A 15,045-nucleotide genomic window follows, 5' to 3' on the forward strand; every position below is an offset into this window, starting at 1 on the left:
GAGATACTCCTTACTAGACCGTTTTCCTGCAAATATTCCAGAAAGATATTCAGCTTCTTTGTTCCTAATGTAAGTCACAAATGGAATCATATTGTGTTATGTATGCATTGTTATTCTGTCATATTCTAACAGGATTTTGGCAGCTTCTCCATTGGAAATTTGGCTGAGCTCTTAAATGCTCCTTAGGATTTGGTTAAAGGCTATTCTTATAGCCCCACTTTTTACTCAAGGTTGTCAAAACCTGGCTCCTTTCTTTTTTTCGGATATATAGGAATTTGTTTTTGGCTTCTTATAGCCCCACTTGTCACTTTTATTGAACGTGTTTGGTAACGCATAGTAATTTCTATTTTTAGTAACGTGTTTGATGGAGGTGGTGTTAGCGGTGGAGGAGGTGATGGTTGAGATGCAGAAGGTGGTGTTGGTGGTGCAGGAGGTGGTGGTGGTGGCAGCAGTGGTTGAAGTTGCATTGGAAGTGGTGTTTTATTTTGAACATGAAATTATTATTTTGCCCATCAAATTGACCATGTACTCATTAAAGAGTAAGTTCTCCTTTATTTCTTTCTTTTATTTTTAGGACAGGGAAACTTCAAATTATAGCTTCTTTTTTGTCTATTTCTTAACAATTTTTTTTTGTCTCGGTTCATTCCTAAGAACAAAAAAATAAATCGATATTAACAAATGGATTTCTATTATTTTTTTTTGTACCCATGAAAAAAAAAAACAAAGAGATTGAAAAACATAAACATTATCATGCAGCCCATTTGTGGCATTCGGTCTAGATTAGATCTAATAGTAAAGTCAAACTGAAATCAAACAATTTAGACAAAGTTTTGTTTCAGTTTCGTTCCGATTCGATTCTCTTTTATTAGTTTCTATTGGTTTCAAGAAAGGCCAAACCTGGTACGGTTTTATTCAGTTTGAGTTTCAATCGGTCTAACCAGTTCGGCTGGAAATTGACACCCTTACTTGATTCTAACTCAATCCAAATCTGTCCAATCCGAGACAATACATCACCTCTGATTGTGCTTTTTCTCTAGATATACTTTATTTCTTTTTCATTATAATTTGTTGTTTTTGGGGTAAGCTTATGGCTCTATCGTAAGTGAAATCTAGTCTAGGAATTGCAAATTGGTGAGAGATTGATCCTCATCAACAATATGACATCTAACCTTTCAACTTCTACAAACACACAAAAACAAAGTAGGTGTGAGTTAATAAGTTGGTATTGCATTTTTGGACTGATAAGTGATAACCATGAAGCTACCTTCCCCCAAAGTCCTCCTTTGCATCCCTGTCCCACCCTCTCTCCTACCTCGGATCTTCTACTTTTACCTGGCCGGTACTGTCATGCGTCTTACACACATCAAGGTGATAAAGATCTCCTTACTCCCACTCGGGTAGGGGTAAGGCGATCTTTTCACCGCCCTGTTGTGTCTGGGGCGCACATGACAGTATCGGACAAGCAGAAGTAGAGGATCTCGATTCTTCTCTTTCCCTTCTGCCTTTGCATTCCCCTCCCCCATACACTCTCTCCTCCTCATTCCTACATCCACAGATCCTCCTCCCCATCCCGTTTCTATGTCCTACCTCTCAGCATCCCCTTCGACATCCAAACCGGACGAGTTTTAGCCAAATCCCATAAAGGATCCATCCTCTATAATTTTTTTTTTTCTTTTCTAATTTTGATTTCATTAATGATCGAAAATCAATAATCATGTGCCAATCCAACGAACGATTTAGATTAATTAGATGCCAAATCTACGGTTACAATCTATAAGACATGAGAAAGACTTGTAGCAAGGATATCTTGCCACCACCTAGGGGTGTCAATACCCAACCCGAACCGATGAAACCGGCCCGAACGAGCCCGGACCACACCGGACCGAACTCTTAATGGTTCGGGTTCGGTTTGTGGATCCAGATAGGCAAATGGTTTGGTTTGGTTTGGGCTAGCCCGACGGTGCACCGGTAGCCCGAACCCAAACCGAACCGACCTAACTCGAAAAATAAGTAAATCAATAAATGCCTAATGCCTCATTGCCTCCTAAATGTGTTGTGATAGTTTCTCACTTTATCTCATATCCTTTGTTAGTGATTACCCAACCAATTGTATCCATAGGCCATAGGACATAGGATACAAAGATGCATTGTATTTGAAATATGTTATGTACTTAAAAGAGAAAGAGAAGAAAAATTAGCACTAACCGGACCTTACTAGTTATATAAAACCGGTATCAAATCGAATCCAAACCGATATCAATCCGTTATCATAAATCGAAACCGACACGAAATCAAATCGCACCGAAACCGAACATTTTTTAATGGTTTGGTTTCGATTTCTATAAAAGTCACACCGAAACCAAAAAGCCCAAACCGAAACTGGCCCGAACCGGCCCATTGAGACCCCTACCACCACCGAACAAATAAAGTTAAAAACAAAAAATTAAAATGCTTCACCTTTATACTTGCTATGTACATACTCAACTCAACTCAACTCAACTCAGTGACTCACTATAATCCTCACCAACAGAAGACCCACACACAACCACTAATTTAGAATCTAACTAAGATGACTCATAAACCACAATCTGCTTGCACGAATTGGAAGACGATGGTGGTGGTGGTGGTGGTGACGGTGGTGGTGGTGACGATGATCTCCGTCGCTGCAAGAGATAAATGAAAGCAGCAGCAACCATTAACGCTACACCTACGACCCCACACGCCAAGCTGGCAACCAATAACGTCTCTCTCACTCTATCCTTCCCATCACCACCACCACTCCTCGTAAATGACGCCGGAGCTCCGATGTTCCTCCACCGTGGCTCGCTCGAGTTCTTTGCTTCTGGTAACTCTGTTGAAGCTCCGCCGAAGAATGTCATCATCTCCGGTGACTTTACATCTGTCGGATTGTTCTGGTAATTGATTCCGTGATCGGACGGCCTCAGGTAACGAGTCTCCACTGTTAACAACATCGAAATGACGATGACTGCGATGAATGAGAATGATCGGAGGAGGTTTTCGCGATGAGGTAACATGATTTTGTGCTTTGTTCTTGATTTTGATGGATCAAAGATTGAATCTCTGGCGGAGATTTCAGTGGTGCTTCGAAAATGTCGCTCTCTCTGTCTCTCTCTCTGTTTCGCTGTGTGTCAGTGTGATGGAAAGAGAGAGAGAGAGAGAGGGGTTGTGGAGTTCAGTTTTGATAAGGAAATGGCGAGGAATTCAAAATGAGTTTATGGTTCTTTGCACTTATAGTAGAACCGTGATTCCTTGTCGGTAGAACAGTTATAATCCGCCGTTCCTTTCTTTGTCCTTTTACGGAGGAGAGAAAGAGAGAGATTTGTCAAGGTTTCTATAGTGGTTTTCTGCAAGAAAATTCTTCTCGTAGTAATGTAAAAGAAGAGGGAAAGAAGTCTAAAGAAGACTGGAAAGTGGTCAAAATATGGGCTTTTAGAAAGAAAAGAAAATTACAGGATTTTGAAATTCTGCTTAAAAACTACGACTCTTTCTGAAGTTTTGTCTCTGATCGAAATGGGTTTAATTTGTTTGTTTAAAAAATTGATAGAAGAAATGTTGAATCTTTCACCGTTTTTTGCTGTTTTCAAAGAAATCTGTGAAAATATCTCTGGATGATCTTTGTTTTACTATCCAGAAATTCAAACTTTTAATACAAAAATTGCTATTCTCCACTCGAATCGGACTGCTTAATTGGGGTGGATTACCTCTTCTGAGTTCGGATCTGAAAAAGAGAAAGAAAAAAATTGGGACTTATTATCCAAAAATAAGAAAGAAAAACTTAGAACTTCATTAAGTAACTAATGGGATTATCTTCTTCATTAAGTAACTAATGGGGGTATCTTCTACTGAAGGCCACACATAGATAGATAGATAGATAGGTCCCCCCCCCCCCCCGTTCTCTCTCTCTTCTCTCTTTTTATGGTTTAAGAAACAGGAATCGGACCCGGGTCTGGATCGGATTCATCTGATTTCGATTCAGATTGGATTGGGATCTGCCAGAATCGATCTAGAATTGATGAAAATTGATTGAACAACCCTTGAATCCTAGTTTCTGTATAGGCTCCGATCCTAAGGATGGCAAATTCAATATTGTTACAAAGCAAAGCCTAAAAGAAAAAGATCTATTTATTTATAAAGGGAAGTAATTCTCTGTCCGGGAGTGTGGCCTACGCCAGCACTCCCATGTGTCTATCTCTCTCCTCTTCAACATAAGGGGGTAAATGTGTCTTTTCATATGGAGAGGAGAGAGATAGACTCATGGGAGTGTTGGCATAGGTCACACTCCCGGACAGAGAACTTTCTCCCATTTATAAATTAGGAGAAAATTTTCCTACACCGATAGCTGAAGGATCAATCACCATCCTAGGGTCTTTAAGCATCTCTTCATTAGACGATCCCTCTCTCACCCATCCACTCCCTTGATCATACTTGCTTGTTCTTCAATGCAAGAGATCTCTCGTTCTTTGAAAAAAAAGAAGGAAAAGGTTCTTTGATCCGCTAGGTACACTAGTAGTATAATCTCTCTCTATTTTTTTCCTCATAAGAGATGATCTCATTGTCCTCCTATGTATAAATCAGTTTGTCGTATTTCATTGGTGTACTCCTCTATAATATTTGCTTGGAGAAAATCCTTTTCAAAGAAAAGGAGAAAATTTCCCAAGATTTTGAAGAAGCCCAAAAATTCTAAATAAAAATAAGTTGTGGGGGCACCCAACTTTGCTGATTAGCTCGAAGCAAAAGAAAGACATTAGTGCATCACGGAATGGGTTTGATTGTCCATTTTAGCAGTTGCATCTTGTCACTTGTCACGGGTAAAAATAATCACTGAGATTCAAATTTCAACAAAATTCCAACCTCACAAAAACGTCACTCTCAAATCATGACGTCCCCGCAATCAGCTGTAATTCATCACACTGCCCCAATAAAGATGTGTTTAGTTTGAAATCATTATAAGTGGCATTGTCAAAATTTCTTGACATTAGGAACACCCTTTCCATTATGGATCGACCAAAAAAGTTATCAGACACAAATATAAATTGTTTATGAGAAATAATTAAAAGACTCCCCACCCCTCTCCAAACCCCAAGAAAAAAAAAAAAAAAACATCTAGATTGATTTTTTTGGCATTCAACATGGGAAGCAGGGGTTTTTTTTTTTTGGATAATGGAGGATGTCCCCCCACATCTTTTGGAGTGGGTATAATCCCTTCGGCCCCTCACATCCTATTTTCGCTCCAAAGAGGGTGAGTGACCTTAAGATTGATACCAAAGGGATTTGAACCAAGTAAGACGCTTCATGAGGCACTCTATCCACTACGAAATCACCAGTGGACCAAACCCTGTGGGGTTAAGAAGCAAGGTTGTTATTTGGACACTACCCTTAAGAATGTAAAAAACATAACTTGCCTTGACCAGGTTTTAGTCGCCTAATTCACTAGGTATTGAAAAACGAATTGAGTTGAAAAACATGGTTTTTCCAACTATGAATTAAACATGATTTTGTTATCATTATATTTTTTTATTTTTTTTTATGTAGAAGAGTAATATGGCAATTATGACCAATAAATAGTTAAATACTTAGGCAATGTTTTCCATTAAACCACGTATTGGATCTTAAATTCAGATTAAAAAAGCCCACAATGTAATGTCATCCTTTTCTCTACACCAGAAAAAAAAAAAAAAAGAATTAATTGTATAACTTTTCATGTTTGTCCATGCAACCTCTTATAGTCCCATCACTCGTGCATTCTTTTGGTAGTTTCAGATTCTCAAAGTTTTTGGTTCCATTTGGTTGACTATTGTTCTAAAATTTTAATTTTTTTTTTGGGTAAAAACTATCGTTCTAAATTTGACATGTATGTAAGGGACTTGAGGTCTACTTGTTCACAAAAGCATATCCCATTTTGTTAATAATGAGTCATAATAACAAGTGAATTTCCATTATTAATGCAATGATGTGTTTTTTTTTGGGGAGGGTTTTGGGGAGGGGGAGGGGGAGGGGGGGGATAGAACACGCACAATTGGACTAATCTGTTTATACCGATCTTTGTTCTAAAAAATTTTCCTTTTCAACCCATAATCATCTCATATTGTTAGACTCTCATCCAACCGCAATAAAGTGATGACATCTCTCTATCATGGGCAAAGTGAAACTTGGCTGAAAAATGGAATGTCATTATATGTTAAAAGAAAAAAATAATTAACTCTTAGTCTCTCTTTCTCCTCATTGAATATATTGTTTCATTTTTTGTTATTGGCTTGATAAGTAAGATGTCAATATAAATAAGCACCATATAGATTTTTCTTCTATTTTAAAATGCAAGAAAGTGAGAATCTTTTCATCGGAGGAGTCAGAATTCGGATCTCGTGAATGAAGAGGTTTTAACGAGCAGACAAGACAAAATTATGACAAAAACAACAAAACAGTCATCATCTGGCGCTTGCAAATTATTTTTTTTTCCGGTTAATTGGGAATTTTACATATATAGTTAATAAAAGGGGGATCGAACCGAGAGGGGATAAGATACCAGTAAGGAGATTCGAACTCCAAACTTCTTGGTGAGCATGGGCATGAAGCCCACCACGGCTCACCAACTGATCTAAGCAGTTGTTGGCTTGCAAATTTGTCTCGACTTTAACGGAAGGAGTCTCTCTTCTGTGGAAGAAGCGCATCTCAAGTGGATAATAAGATTAATCACAAGGCCCAGAGGCAACCTAAGCGGATAGAAGATCAATCACAGATAAGGGTCACTAGATTTTCAATGGATAACATAAATTAAAAGGAACCCACCCAGGTCTCCCTCCCATCCATTTCGGCATTTCCTATGAATTCACAGTTCTCACAATTTGTTTTATCTTTCTTTGTACTACAATCCAATGGGCTATTTCTGGGAAGGCCACATCTGCCAGTGCCTCAGCCGGATATCTTCTTTCCGGCGTGATTCTCCGGTGACGATCTTTGGAAACCGGCGAAAGACCGGAAAGCAGTTCGTTGAGAGTGTCATAGGCCTCGCTCAAGGGCTACTTGAAATTGGGCTCAGAAAGGGAGATGTCGTCGCCATTGCCGCTATGAACAGGTTCCTTGTTTCTCTCTTCACACTCTGGTTGAACTGAATTTTTATAATTTCTTATGGAAAATTTCAGTGAATTCTTGAAGATAAAATTAAAAGGAGGTATTTAAGATTTTTTGGGTGAAAATTTTAGTGACTACTTATAATTTCTTAAGAAATCCTAGATAACCGAGAGTTCAGTATGTTTTAGTCATCTTCACAAGTATGACGAAAAGGTTATTCTTGTTCATGGCAGTGATTTGTATTTGGAGTGGCTTTTGGCCGTTGCTTATGTTGGAGCCATTGCAGCTCCCCTCAATTACCGATGGGTGGGTGAGATTACCCTTTTTTCCTTTTCTACTGAGATTAAATATGATTCCTTTCATCAGCGATCTTCTCTTATATTTTCTATCAATTTGTCATTGTGCACTGTTCTCTCAAACTTCTTTTCTAGCCCTAATTTTCAAACTTGCCAACATTTCTTAGATAAACTTTTCATATTTTTTAAACAAATTCACCAAATAAAAAAATGAACATATTTGAAAGGGGAAGGTGGTGGCAGAATGTCTGTTGTATGGGGCATTGGGGCTTAGCACAATAAGCACTTTGTAATTGTCATGTGATAGCTTTCTTGGGGCCCAAATTTGGTGCAAAGGTAAACTTTGCTCTTCTTTATCGAACTATCAAATGTTAAGCCAAATAGATTTTTCCATGTAGCAAAAAAATGTTTCAGAGAATTAGATTAGGGCATGATGGTTTAATGACTGAAAATACAAGGGGAAAAGTCTGATATAAGATGGGCATGTGGTTGAGTTGGACCACCAAATTTGACATGTGGCTAATCCAGGGGGCACCCTATCTGTCCAATGGTATTGATTTTAGTTCCTTTCCACATTATTCAAAATTATGTGCTCTAGGGCAATACAATGGCCATTGTCAACCTTTTATCCTAATTAAAAATATAAAACATGATGTGTAGGAAAAAGATTTACTACAGCCTTATTGCCGGGACAATGAGCATATATATGGAACTCAATTTGGGCTATATGGATATTGACTTTGCTAAAACATTGGATAGATAGAATAAACCTTGGATTAGCCACATGTCAAATTTGGTGGCCATCTCAATCGTATGGCCACCATATATTGGACTTTTTCTCCCATGTATCTGGAGCCTTTCAACTGTTTTGCCAGTAAGCTAACATTTTAATGATTTTTTTGAACATGATTTGTCATGTAGCGTAATCTATCTGATCAGGAACTTGATAGGTATATAAGAAATGATGCAGTTTGTCTGCAACAAATTTGGATTCTAGCTAAGCTGTCATATGGCAAGTATGGCTGCAATTGTTGCTAAGCTTTGCAACCCTGCAAATGTTGCTACACCTGTCCAACCAAAAAAAAAAAAATTGGGGTTATGTCTAGTTGTAACCAAGTTTGATCACATTTAACTCATTATCAACTTGACTTGTGTTCAACATGAGTGGTCGATGTGATAGAAGGACCCTCACACCCATCTGATTGGTCAAATTTCAACTCGACAAAAGTATGGGAAATAATTAAAAAGTGAGTATATAGTTTTAAAAACAAGAATCTCATTGCTTATAAATCGAATCTCGTGGCATTCTACTAATATTAGTCACTTTAGACTTGCTTTTGAACGCTTTTCCTATACTTTTCTGGGATGAAATTCAAGTATTGAGATGACTGTGGGGTCCTCTATCACATGGACCAGCCATGTGGCCACATGGTAAAATGTTGTGATATGGTAAGGAGCTTGAGTTACATGTGGATTGCCCCAAAAGGGATAAAGGAAAACAAAATGAAACATTTTTTGTATCTTTATGATGCATATATTACTAATTTTGTATGAATTTAGTATGCACAAATGTAGCCATGATTAGGAAATAGTGATATGTAATCGTGAAAGATGATTATTTCATGTGATGGAATGTCGATGGGTGTATGTTAAAGAACTGGGTAATTTGTCCATTTAATTTGATTAAAACTTAAAAGTAGAGTTTATAAAAAAAATAAAGAGGATAATAAAAAATAAAATTTAAAATATTTTTTATTTAAGATAATGTAAAATTACAAGTTTCCCATTTCTTGTTTACCATGTGTTGTTTGATATCAAGGATGAAATTGTCACCCTTGGATGGGTCATCCTTAGGGTAGGTGGCTGGATTAGATGGAACGAGTGCAGGTAGCTGCACAGAGTAAAAGAAAGCCCATGCCCAACCAAACCCAACCTCATTTTGAGCTTGCCTAGTCCAAGCCTACTAAAACGTGTGTAGACGCCTCATTTTTACACCCTGGAGTTTGTGCCTGGCAATGATGATTGGGTACCCTAAAACAATGAGGGGAGGTTTATTTTATGGCTTTAGAGGTCCAGCGGCCTCAGATAACATCTGGAACCAATTCAGAGGGTTGACGTTAATGTAGAAGTAATTCAATTAAGAACCACTCTACTGTAGGATCAATGATAGGGCAGCACTAGAGACCAGCAACACAGATCCCTAGTTAAATGAAGAAGAAATCAGTAATATTCTTCAGCTTGTAGATCTTCTAACCAGAAGCAACAGTGAAGCTTCGATTGTATCTCAGTTGTAGATTAACTCACAGCACAATATAATAGAAAGTAAGAATGAAACAGGAAAAATAGGGATGGGTCTCTCGCCCACGGCCTCTCACCGTGCCTGTCTCTCACAGGATTTGTCTCTTAGGAGACATTACAAAGCAACATTCCTTTTTTTTTTTTAATCTAAAATCGTTGGCTGATCAGAACAAAACTTGCTCAATATTATCTGATGCCGTGGGATCTCCAAAGCTATAAGTATAAACTTCCCCTCATTGTTTCAAGATACCCAATCATCATTGTCATGCAGGGACTCCAGGGTAACAAAATGAGGTGTCTACAACATGCTCAGTTCAAGCAGGATTATCATGTTCTTCAATGATTTTCACTTTCATACTGCCATTCATGAAACTAAGAACCATCATAGCCCCGGAAACAGTATCTCATGTGCAACCCAACAAGGGGGAGTCGCACAGTTGATTCCAAACAGGGGGCAATGATTGCTTGGAACCATACCATAGATACGAATACCAATATGGCACTCCTTTCATGGTATAAAACTTACTAGTAGCACATCTATGTACACCAATTCATATATACATGCAGAGCTTTGATGAGGCAAGGGTGGCAATAGAGGTTGTAACACCAGTGATGTTGGTGGTCGATGAGAGCTGCAGTTTCTGGTCCTTGGAGCTCCAAAATACCAATCTAGATTTCCTTAGATGGCATGCATTCCTTGAAAACCTTTCTTCCCTCCATAGCAACACTGGCAATGGTAAGCGTTCTTCATCTTCACTTAGATAGCATTAGTAGTCAGCAATGTTTTGGGAGTTTCGCATTCTGATATCTTATTTACACATCAACATGATTTGCAAGTGTTACATACAGAAACCCTTAAGAAGCCTTCCCAAATATCTGAGCTACTTGATTATGCATGGGCACCTGAGGGCGTCGCTCTAATATGCTTCACTTCAGGTACATTCATGCTCTCTACTATTTCCACTCTCAAAATACGAAAATGTAATAACCCGATGGATCATTGAACTGCTCAAAAGCCAGGGTTCTGGGGGTTATAGTTCAACATGATTTAACTGATTTTGACTAGTCAAAACCAATTATACATAAGCAACAGATTTAATTGAAAGGGGTGGGGGAACCAGAAACTACCTGGTTAGACGTGAAATTGATGCAATCCACCTTGAATTGGTGTTCCTCAAGTGAGGAGCTTCCAGTTCTGATTGAACTTGGTTCAACCTACTGACTTTGTCCATTTCTAAGACCAATGGGTTGTCTAATAAGAAAATTTTATTTTTGAAAGTATTGTCATTGTCTAGTAATATTATATTATATGGTTAAACTATCAATATATATGGTTAATCTTATGACCACAATCTTGGTTTTGAAGCTTTTTTGGGTTTTCCTAATTTGAGTTTGAACAATGGTTGGATCCAGGAACCACTGGAAGGCCAAAGGGAGTTACCATAACTCACACAGCTCTCATTGTCCAATCACTTGCCAAAATTGCCATTGTTGGTTACAATGAAGATGATGTATGATTCCCTTATGAAAGTAATTAACTTTCTTCCTTTCCCTTTTTAAGTTAGTTACCCATATAAATCATCATTTTATCTAATCTAACTTCTGCGGAAATGGTGGCATTTGAACCCCACCCCCTGCCCCTCCCCCACCCCCCCCCCACCCCCAAAAAAAAAAACCGGGTTTCTACAAATGGATGGTCCAGTTTGGTTCAAGCAGGAAGTGTTAAACCTGGCTGAATCAGTTATTTAGTCAATATACCATGCAGAATCAGAATAAAAATTCAGTTCAGCTTGTTTACTTATTGATGAGTCAATGCCTCATCTGAATCCAACCTGTTTGATGGTCTACTTTGTTGTCCCATGGTTATTTCTGGAAGACTACTAATAACTTAGGTTTTGCATGTAAATTTGTAGGTTTATCTCCACACAGCACCTCTGTGCCATATTGGTGGGATATCTTCAGGGATGGCCATGCTAATGGTAGGAGCTTGCCACATATTGATTCCCAAGTTTGAAGCAAAATCAGCCCTTAAAGCTATAGAACAACACCATGTGTCTTCCCTAATAACTGTTCCTGCCATGATGGCTGATATGGTTTCCAATATCAGGTAATATAATATACCACAGTAACACACGTCTAAGTTCCAACTCATGATTTCTAACAAACATCCAAAAATCAGAATGAAATGGTCCTCTGTTTATCTGTAACATGAATTTGCCAGGCCTAGGCCTGGCATTTGTTAAATTTTGAATTGGCCAATCCCTGCTTGATGTGATTTCATGCAGGTCTGAACTCTTTGATGGCACATACCCGTTAACACTCATACTAGATTCAAAATCATGTCTATGCCTTAATAAGTGAATTTGCAAGTCATGTTTCCAAAGTTTGAACCAGGAAAAAAAAGGATGGAAAGGTGGAGAACATGTGAAGAAGATACTGAATGGAGGTGGAGGACTGTCAATTGCGTTGATTAACAAGGCTGCCACAATTTTCCCATGTGCTAAGCTTCTCTCAGCATATGGTGGGTTTCTACCGTCTCAACCCATTTTGTTTCTTAAAAGAGTTTCCTATCATTTTTGTGATTTTGTTCTGTTCTGATTTGGTTTCTCATTTAGATTGCCTTTTCCAATGCGATGAAGTTCATTCTATCATAAATGGCACAAAAGATAGAGAACTTGGCTAACCCTCTAGCTTTGCTTAGTAGTTTCCAATATGGTCTAAAACCAGATTGGATTCAAACCATTTTTCATTCAAACCTAAACCACCCCTGCTTAGATCTTGGATTCAGCAGCACATGTAACATGCATTGCGTAGGCCCCTAAGCATTACCTAGCCTTCAAGTTAATTAAGTACCCTAGTCCATAATTTTATTAAACTGTATTCTTACTTCTTGTTTCGTCACTTCTCCAATCTACCTAAAGGAATGACAGAGACATGCTCGTCACTCACCTTCATGATCCTTTACAACCCCAGTGGAAAGAAATTGGATGAGTCATTTCAGAAGATTTGTGGAAACAAATCGAGCGTGATTAACAAACCAGGAGGTGTTTGTGTTGGAAAACCAGCACCACATGTCGAATTACAGATACATGGAGACGGGTCATCTCTTATTGGGAGAATTCTAACCAGAGGGACACATGTAATGCTTAGATATTGGGATCAATCCCCAACAGCAGTGTCCAAATTCGAGGAAGGTTGGCTTGACACAGGTGACATTGGATGGATTGATGACTATGGTGCAGTATGGCTTATTGGACGATTAAATGGTCGAATAAAGAGTGGAGGGGAGAATGTTTACCCAGAAGAGGTAAGCTTGTGATCATTCTAATAGTGTTCTGCATTTTTAAGCTCAACCAATTATACCAAAAGATCTACTTGATTACTGTTAAACCAGACCTCATGCAATTCGTCCCACTGAAAGCTAAAGATTATGGCAGACAATATGGTCTTTAAGTCTTGAATGTTATTATAGTGAACCAATGCAGCTGTGACAAACTTATATTTCAGTAAAGAATTTCACAGCTCAAAGATGTACGTTTCACTTTTTAAACTTACACCCAGTGTATGCAATGGTTGTTGTATTACAGTTGTTTTCATTTCCTATTTAGTTCAGCTGGCCTAATTGACCTAGGTAAACTGCTGGTTTGGTCTACCTTGTTTAGTAACCTGGGTGACCTTTATAGATATCAACTTAAAAGCTCGAACTATTAGGTGGAGGAACCAACTGGTATATGACGACACCCAAGGTCTTGGTCAGGTTTCAGACATCTGTTCTAGGCTTCTAGCTTCTTTACTGTTTATTTCAATGCCATGACATGTAACCTAAGGCTCTAAGTGTTGTAAATGTTGCATCAAGGACTAGTAAACAATGCACTCCTATTTATATCATATAATGTGACAAATACAGATTTTTATAGGTTAGCCCCCTTTGTGATTCAGGTGGAAGCTGTCCTAAGGCAACATCCTGGAGTTTCTAGCGCCGTTGTTGTTGGACTCCCCGACTCCAGGCTAACAGAGATGGTAGCTGCTTGCATTCAGATAAAAGAGGAATGGAAATGGAATAATCAGGTCACTGGTCACCTATTGGAAAGAGAAGATATAAAGCTATCTAGTGATATCCTCCTATTACATTGCAAGCAAAGGAATTTGACCGGGTATCCTCTCCTTAAAACCCATATTACTTCGAAGGTCATGTTTGGTTGCTTGGGGTAAAGGATTGTTTCTCTGAATATAATGTCATCTTTTAGAGTTTTTATAAGGATTTCCGTAGGAAAAAGCTTACGCCTGCCTTCTTCAGCCAAATCATGTTAACTCCCCAGCTCTGTTGGAAATTCCCTTAAACCCTTTACCTGCTGTTGATTTCCCTTAATTCCACTTCATATAGAGCAATGCATAAGACATGATAATTTCAATCCTTGATTTCTATGTCATGTTTTTTCTTTGATTAGGAACATTTTTTTTTTTGGGGGGGGGGGGTGGATTGGGAGGACCTTTATCCGCTGCTGTGCACTGCAGTGCTGCTGCGCCGCACGATGGCACAGCAGCGGATAAAAATTCGAGTTGGGAGGGGGTTGATTAAAGTAAAAAAGAAGCATAGAATAAATGAAATTGAAGCTATACTGATATGCATTTTCCTTCCAGATTTAAAATACCGAAGATTTTTATTTTGTGGAGGAAACCATTTCCGCTGACAACAACGGGAAAACTAAGGAGAGATGAAGTTAGAAGACAGGTCATGGCTCACCTGCAGGTCTTCCCAAGCCATCTCTGAGAAAACAAGAATGAGATGAATTTTGACTTGTCAAAATTAATTAAAATCCCATCAGGACCCAAATTCTTGCATTTCACTTCATTTAGGCATTCCCTGAATTTTAGATTTTCTTTTTTTTTATATTTTATAATAATTCTCCATTGCTGCAGAAAGCTTGCCCTAGTAATAGGCTAGTCATGTAAGCATTAATATGTTGCAGACCAAATCATCAATATACTTATTTATTTTCCTTTGGGAAATTCAACATAATTAGTCTCATCATGTATATTTCATTATCTAACTTTCTCTTTATTTAATATTAAAGATTTCATTCTTAATTTCATTTCAGTGATCACTTTGGTTTGGAAACTAAAACGAGTTTTGATGTTTATCACTGAAAGCTATGTGGTTAAGGCTTACCTGCTTAAACATGTTTTGGTTAGGGTCATGTGTAGTTGTGTTCTAAGTTAAACTAGTTTCTTCACAATTTTTTCCTGAAAATTGGAATGAAATTAATAAGTAAGAACCGGATGGTTGTAATATCATTGTCACTATATGCTTGTAACCTCCGCCATTCAAAGTGGTTGTTATAATTATAAGGGTAAATTGTCC

The 15,045-nt window shown here is 38.2% G+C and overlaps 2 protein-coding genes across 4 annotated transcripts; one reads left to right on the plus strand and one right to left on the minus strand.

The window, feature by feature from the left end:
* Nucleotides 1-2,497: 2,497 nt before the first annotated feature.
* Nucleotides 2,498-3,151, minus strand: LOC122651763. Its single transcript, XM_043845294.1, has one exon. The coding sequence runs from the start codon at nucleotides 3,033-3,035 to the stop codon at nucleotides 2,565-2,567; it is 471 nt and encodes a 156-aa protein (XP_043701229.1). The 5' UTR covers nucleotides 3,036-3,151; the 3' UTR covers nucleotides 2,498-2,564.
* Nucleotides 3,152-6,864: 3,713 nt separating this feature from the next.
* LOC122651762 (2-succinylbenzoate--CoA ligase, chloroplastic/peroxisomal) lies at nucleotides 6,865-14,651 on the plus strand. Of its 3 annotated transcripts, none has more exons than XM_043845293.1 (10): nucleotides 6,865-7,093; nucleotides 7,323-7,395; nucleotides 10,251-10,419; nucleotides 10,521-10,619; nucleotides 11,097-11,194; nucleotides 11,597-11,790; nucleotides 12,068-12,204; nucleotides 12,605-12,990; nucleotides 13,623-13,832; nucleotides 14,320-14,651. In XM_043845293.1, the coding sequence occupies exons 1-10, from the start codon at nucleotides 6,894-6,896 to the stop codon at nucleotides 14,452-14,454; spliced, it is 1,701 nt and encodes a 566-aa protein (XP_043701228.1). In that variant the 5' UTR covers nucleotides 6,865-6,893; the 3' UTR covers nucleotides 14,455-14,651. The 3 variants fall into 3 exon arrangements, 2 of the variants coding, with proteins under 2 accessions (XP_043701228.1, XP_043701227.1); XM_043845292.1 differs by having other exon boundaries at nucleotides 13,623-13,837; nucleotides 14,325-14,650; XR_006331504.1 differs by lacking the exons at nucleotides 13,623-13,832; nucleotides 14,320-14,651 and adding an exon at nucleotides 13,413-13,585 and having other exon boundaries at nucleotides 12,605-13,082.
* Nucleotides 14,652-15,045: the final 394 nt, after the last annotated feature.

The sequence above is a fragment of the Telopea speciosissima genome, chromosome 2 (genome assembly GCF_018873765.1).
Source record: "Telopea speciosissima isolate NSW1024214 ecotype Mountain lineage chromosome 2, Tspe_v1, whole genome shotgun sequence".
NCBI lineage: Eukaryota > Viridiplantae > Streptophyta > Magnoliopsida > Proteales > Proteaceae > Telopea > Telopea speciosissima.